The 20,356-nt window shown below is 39.4% G+C and overlaps 1 protein-coding gene across 5 annotated transcripts in view; it reads right to left on the reverse strand.

Annotated features, from left to right (window-relative positions):
- Window positions 1-7,160: 7,160 nt before the first annotated feature.
- The window catches only part of SPOCK3 (SPARC (osteonectin), cwcv and kazal like domains proteoglycan 3), a 488,449-nt gene continuing 475,253 nt past the window's right edge, over window positions 7,161-20,356 (reverse strand). For all 5 annotated transcript variants that reach the window (XM_070048215.2, XM_070048217.2, XM_070048219.2 and 2 more), the window contains 3 exons: window positions 15,056-15,118; window positions 11,196-11,333; window positions 7,161-8,840 (listed from right to left, as the gene is read on the reverse strand). In XM_070048215.2, the coding sequence (XP_069904316.1) occupies window positions 8,671-8,840; window positions 11,196-11,333; window positions 15,056-15,118 (371 nt within the window). In that variant the 3' untranslated portion in view covers window positions 7,161-8,670. The remainder of the gene's footprint in view (window positions 8,841-11,195; window positions 11,334-15,055; window positions 15,119-20,356) is intronic.

Below are 20,356 nucleotides of genomic sequence, written 5' to 3' on the forward strand. Positions count from 1 at the left end.
GGCTTCATTATTTGTCATTTTCCCCCTTCGTCATGAAGAATTAAAATAGAGACTGTAGTATGTACAAATGTTTGACAGATCTTCCTTACAACGTATCTTAGGACTGCGTTTCAAATGCGCAGCTCTTTGAATAGGACAATCAAAGCCCACGGCTAATATTAATCTACCCGAGGCAATTCATGGGCAGAGAGAGGTTGTTCTGGCTGACAAAACATGGCAATGTCTTTATGGGCATTCAAGTGACTCAGGTGGCAGCCACCCTGGGAAGAATTCAATGGAGCTGCTGTATCAAGTGTGTCTTCATCTTGCAAGATCTTGGACCACATTTTGGCATTGCTGTTCCCATAATCACAGTGGAGAATGTGTTATTACCAAGCTAAAACCAGTCATGAAGTCACTTCCCATTAGAGATAATTATAAACACAACTAGACACCATTGGCAGTAGTTTGGGACCCATTGAACATTTGCCAAGGTTTTCTTGACACCCTGTAGTTTGCAATTGTCTTTACCAAATGGGGTAAAAATACAAGTGAGAATTCCTCTCAAACCAGAGAAAGAGAAGAGAGCTCTGAGAAAGCTATTTTGGGGGTGGCGTTGTGGTGCAGCAGGGTAAGCTGCCATCTGCAGTGCCAGTATCCCATATGGGCATCGGTTCGAGTCCCAGCTGCTCCACTTCCGATCCAGATAATGAGTCAGGAAAAGCAGTGGAGGACGGCCCAAGTGCCTGGGCCTCTGAACCCACGTGGGAGACCTGCAGGAAGCTCCTGGCTTCCACCTGGCCCAGCCCTGGCCATTGCAGCCATTTGGGGAGAGAACCAGCAGGTAGAAGATCTAACTCTCTTTCTCCCACTCCTACTCTCTCTGTAACTCTGCCTTTTAAATAATCTTTTTTAAAAGAAGGTATTTTGGATGGTGAGTGTATTGTTAGGTTCCTTTCCTTACAATGTCAGCTGCTTATTCTCATCTATGTGGAAGTAAGAATGATTCAAGTTAAACATGCTGGTATGACCCTGGAATACTTTAAATGTGTTAAGTGTCAAGCATCTATAGTAATTAATGTACAACATACTTAGCTTCATTAATTCTCTTGTTTCTTCACACACTAAATTGGCAGGATGCAGTCTTATTTCAAACAGGGGTCATTCTGGGACTAGAGGGGGCGGACATTGGCCTGGCGGTTAGCACATTGGTTAGGCTGGCGCAATCCGCATCAGAGTACCTGGGTTCTTCCTGACTCTGCATCCTGCTTCCAACTTCCTGCTATCGCAGGCCCTGGGAGGCAGCAGTGATGCCTCCCACCTGGGAAACCTGGATGGAGCTCCTAGCTCCCAGCTTGGCCACTCCCCAACCCCTCATGGCCCTTGTAGGCATTTGGGGAGTGAACCGGTGGATGAAGGCTCTCCTTTTCCCTCTCCCTGCCTCTCCATCTGCCCCTTAAGTAAATTAAAAAAAATTAGGGGCCAGTGCTGTGGCTTAGGGTAAAGCCGCCACCTGCAGTGCTGGCATCCCATGGGGTGCCGGTTCTGGTCCCAGCTGCTCCACTTCTGATCTAGCTCTCTGCTATGGCCTGGGAAAGCAGTAGAAGATGGCTTGGGCCCTTGCATCCGTGTGGGAGACCTGGAAGGTGCTCCTGGCTCCTGGCGTCAGATCAGCGCAGCTCCAGCTGTTCTGGCCAACTGAGGAGTGAACCAGCGGATGGGAGAGCTTTCTCTTGGCCTCTCCTTCTCTCTCTGTGTAACTCTGCCTTTCAAATAAATAAATAAATCTTAAAAAATTAAAAAATAAAAAATTAAAAATATAAGAAAATACACACACACACACACACACACAAGGAAACATATTCAACTAATCACAAATTTAGAAACTAAACTACATTGACATAGACTGGCACTGTTCCTGTAATTGTGAAGTTGAAATCAAATGTACACTTTAGTGGACAAGTCCGTGGTCTTCTAGATGCACACAGCTTTCTGGACCACTCCTAAAAAAAAGATGTTTTCATCCAAATATAATATGCATATGACTTATTCTGCTGTATCTTTGTTTTATAAGGAGAAAGTGATGCCAATATTGGAGATTTCTACTTGTAGTTTTCTGACAAAGCTATCTAATTGGACATTCTCCACCATCTTTTGTCAGTCCTTTTCCAGGTCATCAAGTTAGCCCTGAAAAAGTATCTGTTGTTCTGGATAAAAATGACAAGAACATGGAACAAATTATCCTAAAAGGGAAAATGTCAAATATTTACATGTCAGAGCAGGAAGACCACATCTGGCTCAATTAAAGTGACAAGGAGTTCACTGATCATGTCATGTCCCATTTTTATACTAATGCTACTCCTATGATAAAGGTTTGCTTGAGAAATGCAAAATCACTCATATTACCTGGTTATGCTCTAATGGATAAAGTCAAACTGCCCTCTCTCTAATGCTCAGCCCCTCTCCTTTTTCCTCTGCCTCCCCCACAAATGCTAAATTATTTTAAAATTCTAAGTAATGCTCTTCACAAACTTATTTAAGCTAATAAATTTAAAATGACATCTTGATGTAACCTCTGTTAAACACTAAAACAGATTTATATAGTATTTAATTATTATTTATATTTCAACTCTAGCATTTAAGAAATCATATCCCCAGAGGGTCCAAAAACAATAATGAAATTTGGCAATATTTAATATCCTGATTAAAAAGACACATTGAAAGTAACAATTATGGGAAATCTATATTAAGAAATTTCCATGACTAGCCAATCTTTCGGATGAGCCATCTTAAAACTGTGGCTAATCAATGTTTTGAAAAGGTTACCTCTTAAATAGAAAGTACATTTTAAGAGAGAACCTCTTTAAGAGACCAAAAGAAAGTATTGGGCCATACTGAGTGGGGGCCATCTGTGCGTTAGTTTCTAAATTGATGTCTCTGGTGACCTTCAAAACTCACCTAACATCTCTGGACTAGAGGTTTGCTAGTACAAGAATAGATTCTATGTTCCTGTGTTAACACAAAAATAGGATGGATACAAAAATAGACGCTAGTATGTTGATTTCACTTTTCTTCTTTCCCTTCTTGATATTAATTATTTAGGGCTTATTAAGTAGCCACTCTTTTAAGTGCAATTACACATAGTAAAATTTGTTAGTCAAATACACAACTATATAAGGTGAGAATTAATATGATATCTATTTCCTTGATGAGAAAACTGAGTTAGAGCTGTTCGCTAACTTACCAAAGGTCACACAGCTTCTGAGTGGTAGAGGTGAAGTCAACGGTTTACCCAGTGTTATAAAGCTGTACCAGATAACGTTCAGAAATCTTTTGCATTTCCTGTATGGCTATACACAAGTATGTTTCATTAAGCAACTAAATTCATTTATTAACACTGTGCTGCATGCACTTCAGTGGGATTTGAAACAGCCTTCAAGGCATGTTTGTGAAGGGCAGTATTGGGATGCCCACATCCCATACTGAAGGGCCTTGGTTCAAGTCCTGGCTCCACCCCCAATCCCAGCACTCTGGGCTGCAGGCGGCAGCACAGGTAGCTGGGTTTCTGCCACCCACATCAAGAACCAGCACTGAGTTCTGGGCTCACTGCTTCAGCCTGGCCCAGCCCTGGATGCTATAGATATTTATGGAGTGAGCCGGGAATCTCCACTCCTTCCAACAAATAAATAGACTTTATGAAAGAAAAAAAGGTATATGTTACATATAATATTAAAACATTCATGTATATAACCATGGCCAATTTGTACATGGAATTAAGATGACATGGAGAATGGACCCGAGGAACTAGAGGGAGGATTCAGGTTGGAACCATCACATTGTCACTGTTTAAATCCAACAACCTATCAACTCATAGTCAAGAGCCCTGTCCTGCCCTGTCAAGCACCACACATCGTTTCAGCTGTCAGGTGCCCAGAACTATTTACAGGGCACTAACCTGAGAAGAAAAATGAGTGACATCCCATATGCCCAGGGAAGAGAAAGAGACTGGCTGTGGTGAACAGTGACTTCTATGACTCTTTCATTGCTCATATAAGAAAAACAACACCCAACTCTTAGTTCAGTGGATGAATTTAATTTACATAGCATTTAAAGCATGTTATTATACCTGGGCCATGTGCACAAACACTAGCCTCATTTATGTTGAAACCTGCCAATTCAAAAACCAACCAGCTAAGATACTTGGATTTAGAATTATTTTTCATTTAGTAAAGTGATTTTGCTATGTCATGCTCCCACAACTAACAAAAATAATTATCTATCTTGTATTTATTACGTTCCAGACACCTCATGTTAATCCATTCTATGCTTATGCTGACCCTGTGACAGAACCACACTTTTTGATATTCACTTAGTATAGGGTAAAACAGATCATCTGTTTGGGTGAATGCAAATGAAGCTATGAAAAGAGACGAAAGTTATGACAAAGTTATGAAAACTTTAGTAAGATAGCAGCTGCTAACCTATTTTTCAGGCTTGAAAGCCAAAAGCTAACATTTAGTGGACACTTACTATATGATGCACACAGTACTCATGCTTTAAATCTGCGATGCAGGGAGCCATCACACAACTCTAGGATAAGTACATTAAGCCACAGTTAGATGAGAAAGGTTAAGGTATACACACTTAAAACACAGGTATGTGTGCATTTCAGGATCATCATTAACAACATTAACATTAAATTCCCAGATATATTAAGAAAGAGCTGGATTTGGGAGTGATGAGTCAATGGTTGACACAATACTGTAGACCCATTCACAATGCTCTAGAACCACTCTTTTTTTTTTTTTTTTTTTTTTTTTTTTTTTTTTTTTTGACAGGCAGAGTGGACAGTGAGAGAGAGACAGAGAGAAAGGTCTTCCTTTGCTGTTGGTTCACCCTTCAATGGCCGCCGCGGCCGGCGCACTGTGCTGATCCGATGGCAGGAGCCAGGTGCTTCTCCTGGTCTCCTATGGGGTGCAGGGCCCAAGCACCTGGGCCATCCTCCACTGCACTCCCTGGCCACAGCAGAGAGCTGGCCTGGAAGAGGGGCAACCGGGACAGAATCCGGCGCCCCGACCGGGACTAGAACCCGGTGTGCCGGCGCCGCAAGGCAGAGGATTAGCCTAGTGAGCCAAGGCGCCGGCCTAGAACCACTCTTAACAAACCATCAGTGAGCCAGAGATCCATGATGATGAGTTACATGTCTTTAGCTTCCTAGAAAATGAAAATGCTGTAAAAGTATACATAGAGGATAAAGTGCTCTGAGCAGTTCTGTTGATTAAGACAGCCTTACTGTATTGGTAGGAATACTTAATTTGCCTCTGACCCCATATCATTTTGATTACTATTGACATGCTGTATGTATTTTAAACAGCTGGTTCCCCCAAAATACATTATGCAACATTTAAAAACTGCCATGCTGGATATTCAAAACAGGGCCACATTCACAAACCTATAAACCAGATTTGTGATAGGGACATTTAATGTTGTGTTTGTATGTTTCTACTTTTTTCCTCCAATGTTTAATTGGCTGTATCATGTCATTTTTGGCTCACATATGTGCTTCCCAAATAACAATAGAGAAATGAAGCTAAAATTTATAATTGTTAGTTTGATTTCATGTTTGCCAACCAGAATTCCACTTAAGGTAGAACAAAATGTTAGGGTGGCTGAATTCTTTTTAATAAAAATGCTCTTTCAAGATTTTGGGTTTGTATTAAGGACTCTCATTGGAGATCAACACAGCTGTTCTTCATGTAAATCAAATCTAGGAAATACTTGTTTGATATATTCCACTGCAAAGTAGAGCTACATTGTGCTACGGGCTAGAAATAAATCTATTGCTTGTCTTCCCCACAGGAATATTAGCTTCATGAGCATTTTGTTCACTGATGAAATCTCTAGTGCCAAGAATAATGACAGGCTTACTGTAGATACACAATATTCATATTTTTGAAAACAATGTTGAAGTTGCATTAATTAAATGATGATTAAAGACCTACCACATATATCCTATACACAAACCATTTAAATGAAGTTTAATAATGCAAATAATTTCAATTTTATATTTGATGTTCAAATATTTGCTCTCCTGAGGCTTTGAAAGGTGAAACTTAAAAAAAGGATTGAATTTCAAGACTGCTATATTTGTTACTTTAGTTTCATTTGCTAAACCATATACCATTGTTTTATGTTTTCCTAAACAATTCACACTTTGTGATTTCTATAAAATTGTTAAATAAATAAGGCTATCCAACCACTGTCCAAAATACCGTTGTTAAAGAAATGTGGTTGGGGGGCCAGTGCCATGGCTCACTTGGTTACTCCTTTGCCTGCAGCGCAGGCATCCCATATGGGCACCAGATTCTGTCCTGGTTGCTCCTCTTCCAGTCCAGCTCTCTGCTGTGGCCCAGGAGTGCAGTGGAGGATGGCCCAAGTGCTTGGGCCCTGCACCCACATGGGAGGCCAGGAGGAAGCACCTGGCTCCTGGCTTTGGATGGGCACAGCACGCCAGTCATAGCAGCCATTTGGGGGGTGAACCAATGGAAGGAAGACCTTTCTCTCTGTCTCTCTCTCTCACTGTCTAACTCTATCTGTCAAATAAAAAAAAAAAAAAAAGAAAAGAAATGTGGCTAAATATGTCAAGTACAATCCAACAAAAATGATTTACAAATAGCACCCCCTAACCTAAGAAAATCACTTAATTTGTAATACTATCAAATAATATAAGTTAAAACAAAGCTAATAAAACAAAGCATATCTTGTAAAACAACATTCAAGATGTCAAGAACTCTGGTTTTGAAATTCAGAAATATTTTTCCGCTGCTTCTTGATACATTCATTTTAATAATCAAGGAATATACATAAATACTTGGTGCAGTAGCTAAGACACCTCCCAGGTGCAATATATAAGTGTCTTTCAGAATGCCAAATTCCTGTCCAGCTCTGCTTCTTCTATAGCTTCTTGCTAATGTGTACCCAGGGAGGCAGAAGGTGATGGCTCAAGTACGCGGTTTCTTGGCCACTCATGTGGAAGACCTGGATTGAGTTCTCTGGTCTCCTGACTTTGGCTTATCCCAGCCCAAGCTGTTGTGGCCATTTAGCTAGTAAACCCAGCAGCAGATTAGGAATCCTTTGTACTGCTATCTATACCCCAGAAAGGCCATAAAGGAACAGTTTGGTTTGGTTACAAGAGTCTTTATTTTGTAAACTATACATAAACAGTAAAAAAGAAAATGCATTATACTTTAAATATTACATAAGGTCAACATTAAAGTTTTTATTCTGTGTAGAAATTAAATGGAAAGAATCCACCAATTTTACTTTCAATGAATCATGAACTGGGAAACCAGCTGACCCATTGTTGAAATTAATGCTATCAATGTGTAACATTCAACAGGTTGTTCCATTTTTATTATGGGCACGAAACCATTGGTCTGATATACTTAAAAGTGATGGTGTGCCAAAATGTCTACACAATTAATTAACATGCTAACTTAAATACAGCAACTAAAGTAACTTTTGCTACAGTTAAATCTTAAGTGTTACTCTACACAAGAATCATAAACAAGTCCACATGGCAATTATGTAACAATAGAAACAAAGGAAAGAGACATATTCCATTTTCTTCATTCCAGCAGCAGTACCTGTATCGGTATTCACTTGTTAATTAGGTGTGCTTAAATATTGCCTAATAGCCTATATTGGTATGCATGCTAAAATCTTTCTATTTCTATTTTTGCAAGGCACCATACAATATGTTCTCTACATTTCAGCACTACTAACAAAATTATAGCATAATTCTGAGATTAAATGCAAATTTGTTTGTAAGGCAGAAAATAAAAGAGAATTAAGATTTTTAAATTTGACCTTAGGGCAAATGACAAACTTTATTTGTGAAAATATGCTTTAAATGAATCTTTCCATTTGTTTTCCTAATTCTGCACCCTACCTTGCTGGTCAGAAATCTAGAAAGGTAAAGAAATCATGCTGTTTAAGCATATTCACAGAACAAAAACAAAACTACATGACATTGCCATCCAAATTAAAATAAAAAGTACAAAAGATAACTTTTTAACTTTCAGATTCCATGGTTTTCCATATTTGCCATTTTGTCTAAACACCCCATCATAACCAAAACAGCCTCATAATTAAGTCTCACAAAGCAAAGGCAATGGAAGGTCCTGCAATCCTCATCTTGTTTTTCTCACCCTGTGCTACCTCCTTCACTTTCCCTGTCTCATTCCATGGTTTGCAAGATGCTACTTTAGAATTGCAATTAAGGATTTTCATTAAATCTCTGGGGGCCCAGGTCACTAACGAGTCATCAGCTTAGAATATATCTCAGAGAAATAACATCTATGATCCCAAGCACGCATTGTCTGTTATTGTTAAGAGAGATTTACAAGGTTTGCTCCGATGAAAAATGTATTGTAATAGCTCTTCATGACTTATTTTGTCTGGGTGGACTCCTTAAGCTCTTCTTTTTTCCTAAGGCATATAAAAACTCAAAGGAAATGATTCTTATTTAAACATAAAGTTCTATGACTTTAGCTGCAATATTTGAGACAATTATACAAAATATATGTGAGGTTTGGAATCATTTTATTTTGGGACAAGAGGGTAAGTCTCAATAGGCTATCGTTTTGTAAATGTTAGAAATGTAGAATTTTTAATCTCGACTGTTATCAATCAGATGTATCCATCACGGTCATCACCATCCTCATCATCATCCCCTTCATCTTCGTCATCATCTTCAATTTCATCCTTGTCATTCATGATGTCATCTTCATCATCCTCATCGTCAGTCCACTCATGGAAATCGCCACTCGCAAAATCTCCGGAGATCTCAAAATCCATAGCTTTAAAACAGTAAACATTACTTTTATTCGCCTGAGCTACGGGATAACTTCTGAGAAATGCAAAATTCTGATGAAAATGGAAGAAATTAGTGCAATTCTAATTTGTGCTGCAGTTTAATTAATGGAGATAAGGAAAGACACACTCCATAAAACACTCTTACAGTAAAACTCTATGGTTTGTTAAAACCGAGGTGCTAAAACTCAGAGTAACCCCTGAATCTGTGCTGTTTGACATTTCCTGCAAAGTAACACTGGCGTCAGCCTCATTTTTAGTCTCAAAAAGCATTTAACATTTCTCCTACAAGTGTGGTGAGTAGGATGATGCACTACCCAATCCCTCCTTCCCCTGCCCCCACCAAAAAAAAAAAAAAAAAAAAAAAAAAAAAAAAAGCTCACTTTCTAATCCCTGGAATCCATGAGAATGCTACCTGATGTTCAAAGGGCCTTTGCAAGTGGGAATAAAGTACTTTGAAACAGGGAAATGATCCTTAGTTATCTGGGTGGGGCTATAGTTTCAACTGGATTGTTAAAACCAAACAACCCCTTGTAGACAGATTCGGAGGGAAATAGGATGGCAGACAAATGGTCAGTGAGGTGCAAGTTGTTGGTTTGAAGTTGGAGGGGAGGCCCCTGAGTGTGCACACCCCTTACTCTAGACGGCTGAGAAGGTGGGGAGACAGATTTTGTTCTTGAGCCCACAAAAAGGAGCGTACCACTCTGAGATCCTGATGGTAAGCTTATGGATATCTGAATGAGACTTCTGGCATACAGAACTGCTGGGATGATATTTTGTTGCTGAAGCAATCACGTTAGCAAGAATTTGTTACTGCAGCAATAGAAAATGAATGACTAGTTAATAGTTTTAAAAATATATTAAAATGTGAATATTTATGCACATAATAATGCACATGAATCTTGACAAGTGTTTACTTTTCAAGTCCTCATATGCTCATGTGTTTGTTTTCTAGTAGTTCTAATATTTTAATGTTATTATTTGGCAGCTAATTATAACAGATTCTAACAAATAATTGAATATTTTTAAAGTGTTTGTCACGTAAAACAACTCACTGAAATTTCCATCTTACGTGAACAATTTTTTTTTTTGTTACCCAACTTTTATTTTCTTAATGGCAACATGAAAAGAAAATCCAGAAAGCCAAGTCCATGTTTCCCAAGTCATTTCCTTGTTCACTTATTTGACTCCACTCCACAGAATTTTCTTCACCAAGATAAAAAAATAAAAACTTTTTTCCCATCACTGGTATCACTGGTAATTGAAGCCATCAACAATGCAACTGCCTTAAACAACATCTTGCAAAGACATGTTCTCTACATGTTAAAGTGGCGTGAGCAACCATTGAATATTATTTTCTTCCTCCTTAAACCCGATCACATTGATCAGACCAGAAAACCAAAACAAAGCTACCAAAAAATTATATAATCAATAAATGTACAAGAGGAATTGAAGCAGTAAATGAGAGCACTTGTTATTATTTACCATTTGTCTTTTCCTAAATAATGTTGGTCTGTCAGTTAAAAAATTATATAAAGGAAGCACCTAAGATGCATGACTAAGCACTTTGTTTTCATTTATGATCGTTCGTGTTAGTTGAAACAAAATCCATTATCTCCTGCTGTTTGTGTGTGTGTGAGCATGTCTGAACCACTAGCTGGTTTGGGTACTGAAATTTTTTTCACAATAAAAACAAAAATACTGATATGAAACCTGCAATCTGGAAGAATGGTTTCTGAAGCATGAAAGTTAACACATTTTAAAGCATTAAAATGCATGGATATGATGCTTGACTTAATTATTACAGTATTTTAGGTATACATATAATGCATGTTCATAAAAATAATTTGAATATTGATTATAATCACTCTTTAAACAAGCTACATTTTCCTCACTCAAACAGAAGGAAAATGGCTCATACAGCTGCAATGAAAGAAATTTTACTTCAAAAAAGTCTACTTCTCTTCACTTAGAAAAATCATCTACTCCCTCTTTGCCCCTTTCAGAAAGAGAGTTACAGACAATAGGGAGTCATCTGGGGTCAGAGCACACATTAGAGTTCACTGACCTGGAGAATGAATGAAAATAACCTGCCTAACCTGAGCAGGAAAGAGGAACTATGTAACAGCTGTCTGCATTTAAAGTCGGAAAAGGAACCCACCTTTAATTATCCTCCTGTATCTAAATTATATATCCTATATATTACCCCTACACGTTTCTCACCTGCAAGGAGTATTTTTATCACTCCTCCTATCCCTACATATTCTGTGATCTTTGCATATGGTAGATTCTTACACTTCATCCTGTGCTTGGAAAATCATTAAATAGCAAACACTTCTTACCGCAATTTGCAACACCATTTGTTCTGGATCCCATGACTTCATTTCCATATCTGTCCACACACCAGCACTGCCCAACACTCCCGTGGCACTGTGTTGGCTTGTAGTAACCATCTTCATCACACAGTGGGATGTACTGTCCTGTGAAACACACAACACACACACAAACACACGCATATATTTTTATGAGTAAGTCATACTGCCTTTTAAAAAATGAGTGATTGATTGGTTCACTGGCTGATTTTTTTTTTTTTTTTTTTTTGAGTGGGAGAGAGACAGAGTGAGCTTCTATTCTTTTGTTTACTACTCATATACCTGCAATAGCTGGGACGGATCCAGGCAAAGGCTGTGAGCCAGGAATGTAAGCCAGGTCTCCCACGTGGGCAGGAACTCAACTACCAAAGCCATCAATGGCTGCCTCCCACTAGCAGGAAGCTGGAATCAGGAGCGGAGCTGGGAATCAAAGCTAGGTACTGCAATAGGAGGCCAAGTGGCATCTTAGCTACAAGACCAAATGCCCACTCTTGTGCTGCTTTTTGATAAGGTCTCATTATATTATAGTCAAGACATATGGAGATGGAGTGCCCACCATACTCCAGGCTTTGCACAAGAAATACCTGCAGGAGGAGGCCTTTGCTGTCCTGGAGCTAGCATTGCTGAGACAACCTGCTGACATTTCATTAACCCATCTCCTTGTCAAGAAAATCACTACCTTCCTGTTTCTCACTGTGAAAGGGTAGTGCTTCCTGACATACAACTAAATCTTGTGATGGTCATGTTACACCACGCCCTCTGCTTAGCCAGCACGCAGGCCCTTCCCCATCTCATCACTGCCACCTTTTATTTCATTACCCCACATCTCACACTCGTGTCCCAAGCTCTTTCCACATCAAGGTCCTCATTTCTGTGTTTCCATGCAGCTTCATTTCTACCTACACTGTTGATCTCACTGGGAACCCCTCTCCTCAGCTCCCTTCTCCATGGGAAGATGACTGTAATATGATGTCCCCACCAGGAAGCCCTCTCTTAAGCTGGAAAATTTATGATGATGTATCATGCTTTCTCTCTCTCTCTCTCTCTCTCTCTCTCTCTCTCTCTCTTCTCTCTTTTCCCCGCTCCCTCCTTCTCTCTCTCGTTCTCACTCTTGCTCTCCCTCTATTGTCATTGCGTGTCTTATCACAGGTCTGGTAGGTTTTGTCTGGATATATTTAGGTTCTTCATGCTTTTACTTGTTATAACAACAGCTCTTAAGCACACAGTCTAGCAGGGATGATGGGAAAGCTAGACATTTATTTTCATAACTACAGTATCTAACATATTATATGGCATACTGTTGATGAAAAATGTTTAATGAGTGATTTAGAAGTGAAGTCACATTCTTCAGCCAACACTAACACTAGAATATTGGCTCTCAGAGGTTGGAAAGTTTTCTTGTGTTTATCTTATCATTTTTATCTGTGGCCAGAAATATTATAGTTATTTTATGAATGATGGGGCTGGCACTGTGGCACAGCAGGTTAAGCCATTGTCTGCAGTGCCAGCATCCCTAATGGATACTGGTTCAAGTCCCCACTGCTCCGTTTCTGATCAAGTGTCTTGCTAGTGCACGTGGGAGGGCAGCAGGGGATGGCCCACATGTGAGGGCTCCCACACTCAGGTGCGAGACCCAGAGAAGCTCCTGGCTCCTGGCTTCGGCCTCACCCAGCCCTGGCCACTGGAGTGAATCAGCAGATGCATGGTCTCTCTCCTCTGTCTCTGTCTCTTCCCCCTTTCTGTACCTCTGACTTTCAAATCAATCAATCATTTAAAAAAAGGTGAAAGAAAAAATAACTGAATAAATAGATGAAATATGAAGCTCACTTGTTCTCATAAACATATGAGGAGATCATAGTATTACTCTTGCAAAAAACTTCAAAATTCTGGCACAGATGATGCGATTTAATCTAAAACTTAGAATTCATTTGAATGATGTTTGGTAAACAGAGTATCACCAATAATAACCTGAGAACGACGTAAACTTTCTTTTTTTTTTTTTTTTTTTTTTTTTTTGACAGGCAGAGTGGACAGTGAGAGAGAGAGACAGAGAGAAAGGTCTTCCTTTACCGTTGGTTCACCCTCCAATGGTTGCCGCGGCCAGCGCACCGCGCTGATCCTATGGCAGGAACCAGGTACTTCTCCTGGTCTCCCATGGGGTGCAGGGCCCAAGCACTTGGGCCATCCTCCACTGCACTCCCTGGCCACAGCAGAGAGCTGGACTGGAAGAGGGGCAACCGGGACAGAATCCGGCGCCCCGGCTGGGACTAGAACCCGGTGTGCCGGCACTGCAAGGCGGAAGATTAGCCTAGTGAGCCGCAGCGCCGGCCAGAGAACATAAACTTTCTGATATCAGCTTCCTAAAACATTATCACAGCGTATTTAACACCAAAATGCTATGATACATAGTATGTCCACGTAATTCCGCCTAGTGGCAGTGCAATATGGAAAGGAGAGAGAACACTGCAAAGAATGTTGCCAGAACTGTAGACATCAACCAATACTGAGCCGTAAACTGGAACACGGGACAACCTTCACTTCAATCCCAATTGGGCCCTAAGTTTTTCTCTTTTATTTGTAGGTTTAAACAACCAAAGTAGATTTTATTTTAGTAAAAAAGAATAACACACTTTCAGTTGAACTGAAAAAGTGTCCCCATTGTATATGACTAAACTTTGATTTGCAGAAAGAAACTATGTAAGAATGTAACATTTACACTGGGATCTGTGGTAGCGCATGTATCTTATAACAGAGTCAAGGGTAAATTGGAGCTTTTATCACAAAAATTCCTTATTATAATGCATTAAGCTTTTTCATTTTGTACAATGTGCATTAAACTAAGAGTTTAAATGGATATGAAATATCTTTTAATCAAAACATACTATATAATATAACACAGATTAATCATATCAAGAAATATGATAAAGTTATGTGCCCCTAAAAAAGTGCATTAAGATTCATGGAAGGAAACATCATACATGTGAAGTCCTGCTTTGATCCTACCATAGAGAGAGAACACCACTGGCAAAACTGGTGAAATCCAAATAAAGTCTGAGGCCTAGTGAGTAGGATTATAGTAAGGTGAATTCTCAGGGGATTTTACAAATGCATGATGATTTTTGTACATGCAAAGTGTTATCTTTAGGGGAAGCTTGGTGAAGAATGTATGAAAATGACATACTATCATTGCAGCCTTTTAAGAATTTAATTTTTCCTAAAGAGTTCATTTAAAAGTTGCATGTGCACAAGCATAAACAATTATCAGGGGTAATAGTATATAATCTACGTATAGCCAGACATGTAAACATGCCAGACTTTGGGTTAAATTTGAAATTATCAGTCTTTCACTTATCATCTCTATCTATCCATCTGATTACATATCTAAAAGTAGATGAAAATACTAATAAAAACATTTAGAATTTGTTTAAATTTGGAAGTATGTACAGAATTGTTTCATCCCACGTATACAAGTACTTGCTTTGACCATCATATATATATTTGCACATTTTTGCTATCAATTCTTAAATTGTTAGCCATGGAAATAAAATTAAAGTTTCTGCTGATGTTTTCACTTTAGCGTTGCTCCAATCATTTTTTTACTTAATAACTTTCAAAATGAACATTATATTAGGGTAATAAAACAGACATAATATCTTTCAATAGGTAAGATAATAAAAGTAAGTTTAATGGCTTGCAGAAAGTTCATAAATTTTGTTGCTGAAATTTAGTACAGTCTATCTTTGTTGGATTAATATTGATTTTATGTTGTTGTTTCCCTGGGGTTATTTATGTAAGCAATAAACCTTTCAGAAGAGTGATCTATTACTCACCTAGGAGCTTCTTTACCCCTTGCCGCTTCTGAATACTGCTCAGCTCCGTCTGGCAGGGTGGGTCTGCAATGACATGGAAACGTTACCTCAAGGATTATGGGTAAGCAAGGAGAGAGGCATTTCTAGGTTACCAAAGGTCAGTGTGTCTTTGCATGCCTGTGGAAGACACAGATTTCCTAATGGTTGGGTTATCCATGAAGCCACATTTAGACAGAAACAGACAGATGATAGATAAATCTGTGTGTCTATTGTCTATCATATCTATCTGTCATCTGTTGTCATCATCATCTATCCATAGAGAGAGAAACCTTCATCATCTGTCTATCTAGAGAGAAAATTTCCTAAGTATTATCACTAGTAGGTTACCTTGGTTTTCCTCAGAATGAATGAATTAGGTAAAATATAGAAATGATACATTATAAAGATTGAAAAATGCTTATTCACTTTCAAAATATCATCCAACTTAGCAATGGGAATCCACCCAATGAGCTGCTGTCCAGGAAACTGTTTCCCCCCTCACTCAAAGTAGCTTGATGATACAGAGAAATAGCTCCGCACTCAAAAGTAATCTGCAAAAAAATGTAATGCTTCTAAGAAAAAAAAAAAACTTAATGCTTCTTTCTTTTTATTTTATTTTATTTATTTATTTATTTTATTTTTTGACAGGCAGAGTGGACAGTGAGAGAGAGAGACAGAGAGAAAGGTCTTCCTTTGCCGTTGGTTCACCCTCCAATGGCCGCCGCATCCGGCGCGCTGCGTCCGGCGCACCGCGCTGATCCGGTGGCAGGAGCCAGGAGCCAGGTGCTTTTCCTGGTCTCCCATGGGGTTGCAGCGCCCAAGCACTTGGGCCATCCTCCACTGCACTCCCTGGCCACAGCAGAGGGCTGGCCTGGAAGAGGGGCAACCGGGACAGAATCCGGCGCCCCGACCGGGACTAGAACCCGGTGTGCAGGCGCCGCAAGGCAGAGGATTAGCCTAGTGAGCCGCGGCGCCGGCCTTTTATTTATTTATTTTTGACAGGCAGAGTGGACAGTGAGAGAGAGAGACAGAGAGAGAGAAAGGTCTTCCTTCTGTTGGTTCACCCCCCAAATGATCGCCACGGCAGGCGCGCTGCGTTGATCTGAAGCCAGGAGCCAGGTGCTTCCTCCTGGTCTCCCATGCGGGTGCAGGGCCCAAGCACTTGGGCCATCCTTCACTGCCCTCCCGGGCCACAGCAGAGAGCTGGCCTGGAAGAGGGGTAACCTGGACAGAATCCGGCACCCCAACTGGGACTAGAACCCGGTGTGCCGGAGGATTAGCCTATTGAGCCGCAGTGCCGGCCAATGCTTCTTTCAAATGATGTCAGAGATCCTATTACAAATATAGTGTCATATAATGTTAGAAGACCTTGGTGACCAACAGGGAAGATCTGAGCTGAAATGTCAAATTATTACTACGAAAGCAGCTTTATATTAGTTGATATGGGCTAGTTACTGCACAGTGGCGGCATTATCTCTTATATTTCACCACTTGAACATCCAGATACATTTATCTCTAACTTTTGATTAAAACCTCAATGAATAACCATAGTGTCTAGTACCTCCAGCCGGGCTTAAGGGAACATTTTTAAGATTTGAGGAGAGTCGGCACCGCGGCTCAATAGGCTAATCATCCGCCTTGTGGCGCTGGCACACCGGGTTCTAGTCCCGGTTGGGGCACCGGATTCTGTCACGGTAGCCCCTCTTCCAGGCCAGATCTCTGCTGTGGCCTGGGAGTGCAGTGGAGGATGGCCCAAGTGCTTGGGTCCTGCACCTCATGGGAGACCAGGGTAAGTACCTGGCTCCTGCAATCAGATCAGCGCAGTGTGCTGGCCGCAGCGCGCCGGCTGCAGTGGCCATTGGAGGGTGAACCAAAGGCAAAGGAAGACCTTTCTCTCTCACTGTCCACTCTGCCTGTCAAAAAAAAAAAAGATTTGAGGAGAAACCATGGATAATTAGGTTGTTCAATCACAGACAATATTTGACTTTGAACTAGATCCTCATTATTTATAGGCCATCACTGTAATTCTGCTCATTAATCCAGATGAAAGGTTAGTAACCCAACAAAATGCTTGAAGATTTTAACACAATAGGTCTGTGGATGTCCAGGTTATGGAACAGGAACAGATTGATATCACAAGGTTTATAGTCCCTACTATCACACAATGTTCTAAGTTTACGGAAAATCCTGATTTATGTACTTACGATTGTATGAATATCATAAATTAGTAAGGTGTGATATTTAATTTAGTCACTGGAATTCATAAAATAATATCAAGGGGAAAATGAAAAAAATGTGGGTTAATCTTCAAGATGTTGTTTTTGAAAATATTTTTCATTGTTCAGTATTCTGGATCGATTGGCACACATTTCTACACTGGGAACTTCCACACACTATCTATATTAGAAATCAGTCATTTTCAATGCAACAAGAACAATGCAATTTTACTTGCATGTGTGATTTTTCAGCAGAATAGAGTGTCAGGGGAAAATCAAGGAGCATCTGTATATTTGCAATAGTTATACAAATATGAAAATATTTTCCAACGTTTGCAAGTAGTAATTTATAAGGGATCTATTTGTATCAGGTGTCAAAGTAAATGAACAATTCAGAGTGAAAACTGAAAAGAAAGTGGGTTTTATGGAGCTTTGTGAATGAATCTTGAAACCGGCAGAACACAGCTACACAGGCTGTGCAACTCCCAAGGACAGCAGAATCCGACTGCAATGTGAATAAGGTCCTGGGTTTTACAATAGGGCAGCCTCTGACTTCCTTCTAAATCAGTCACTGCTCTGCCCATTCTTTTCAGTGTTTTGTTAGTTGCAGCTCCTGTCACAGAGTGGGTCTACTTGCAAAACTTTACTGAATTTATTTTGTTCATAGGGATTTCAAATATTCACAACACCAACTGCTCACGTGTCTTCCATTTGACAGGAAGCACTTTGATAAGTAATACATTAAGTCTTCAGAACACAGGCTCTGATACGCCCTCCTGCAGACTAAATGTGTAAACTCTGAAGATGTCATCCATTTTCACTGCATTCCTGGAAAACATTCTGAACAAACTGTCGACACTGCCCGTAAACAGCACTTCCCCTCACGTTGCACAGTGAGGCTTCCGCATCGTTACCTCGCCAATCCTGGCAGTGGAATTAAAATTACCTTGAACCAGACACCAGGGCCCCTTGGGTGAGATCCCAGCTGATCCTGCACGTGCACTGCCATGTGAAGCTATCTGAGATAATAAGCTTCCGTCTGTAGCCATATAAAGGGAACAGCAATGCTTTCGCAGGGCCATCTGACACATAAATACTGGAGCTGAATAAATCATAGTTTTCTTGTTTTTTCTAAATGATAATTTTCTTGTTCTTTGATACCTTACACAACAGGATTTAAATGAAATAGGACCTCATAATTGGTTTACTCTTTTACTAGAGACTTAGACATACTTTATATGGAATTTAGTTATTAACAATGAAGATAACCAAACTTCCCACATCAGTGTTGACCCTACTTATTCTTTCAGGATTACGAAGACTAAAGAGTTCTACCAATTGCTGCTGTGTTCATTGTCTCTGTTTAACTGCCATGATTTCAGAAAACTAGCTACAGAAACATGTTTTAATGTATTTTTTATGTTGGAATACTACAAGTATTTCACTTGCTCAAAATTGTACCGTTTCAGCATCATTTATCAATTTTCCCAATTAACCTTGGTTTTATATTTTTGGAAATTAAAAAAAAGATTCCAGCCATATATACCTATAGTCTTGATTGCAGTCCTAAGTCAATGTGCATGAGTGTGTATATGGTTCTAATCATAATGAAGTTAAGAAGGGCAGGAAAATAGCTTATTTTATAAGATAAATCATTTAAAATATTTTTAAATTTATAATTATTTTCTCATGAAATCACTAACAATTAAAATAATGCATAAAAGCATAGTAGTGTCATATTCCTACTCTGCTCAGTTATACTGGCAACGCTCTCTAGGATATAAAAGTAAAAAAAAAAGTTTGATTAAGAGTATAGCCAAGCTCTCCTAAGCTCTAACAAAGTTGGGTAAACTTTTTTACCTGCTCAGTAATATTTATGCATTTTTTCTACCTTTCACTGAGGCAGGCATTTGGCATGGTGGTTAAGGTACCATTTCAGATGTCTGCCCCCCATATCAACGCTTCTGGATTCAAGAAGTCAGGCCTTCTGACTCCAGCTTCCTGCTAGTGCACACCCTAGTGGCAGCAGGTGGTGGCCCAAGTGCCAGCTCCTGCAGTGTTGTGGGCTCTTGGAAGTCGAATCAGTAGATGGAAGATCTCTCTGTGTGTCTCTGTCTCTCTGTCTCTCTCTCTTTCTCTACCTCTCTCTCTCTGCCTTTCAAATAAATGACTATAAAAATATTTTAGTTTTCTATTTTGTAAGTATTTTTCATACCCATGCTCCCTACCCCCACTCCTCAGCTGAATCCCAGGGAATGCCTGGCAGAAATTTAAAAAAATTAATAATTTATGTTCTATCATGCATTAAATGATCTCAAAGGATAAATCTTCATATGACCATGAACATTGTAACAATTTGGAAGAATGTGGCTTCGGACATGAAGTACGTGTAGAAAAATTTTGCTTTGGGGAATGTTTATTAATTCTAAAAATATAGCTGCAAAATTCAAGAATGTTCTGAGATGAAAGTATTTGTTTCTGTAGATGAAAGGTTCAGTTTTCAGAATAGTTTTAACTGTTCATGTACAAACACTGAAAACATGCAATGATAGCATTCACAAAAATTATCATGTGACATAATAAGAGATTGCCTGAGTACCAGTCTTTCTATGGGAATTTACTTTAATTGAATACTCTCTATTATTTAAGTTATTTACATGCATATTTTTCATTAATATCAGAGTATATTTTAGAAATGCTCAATTATCTAGACAGCATGTATTAGTAAAGTCAATAATGTGTGCTTGTGTTTTTATATGTGTGTGACTTAAAATATTTTAATACAGAAAATCTATTTAACTTTGTTTAAACTGGTTTTTGAATAGTTAAGCTACTATACTTAGCTAACTCTGATGTTGACTCCCCACTATCAATTCATGGATAATCATTTCATCCCTAACTGATAAACTAGTACTAAATGTGAGAAAGTAACTGCCCTGTAAAATGTATTATATTGCCATAGGAAATACAGTAGTGGGGCCTGTGTTTTCACACGGTGGGGTAAGTCGCCGCTTGCAATGTCAGGGTTCCCTCTCAGAGAACCATGTTTCCATTCCAACTCCCTGCT

The sequence above is a fragment of the Oryctolagus cuniculus genome, chromosome 8 (assembly GCF_051225735.1).
Source record: "Oryctolagus cuniculus isolate XC-2025 breed Fujian yellow rabbit chromosome 8, ASM5122573v1, whole genome shotgun sequence".
Classification (NCBI taxonomy): Eukaryota; Metazoa; Chordata; class Mammalia; order Lagomorpha; family Leporidae; genus Oryctolagus; species Oryctolagus cuniculus.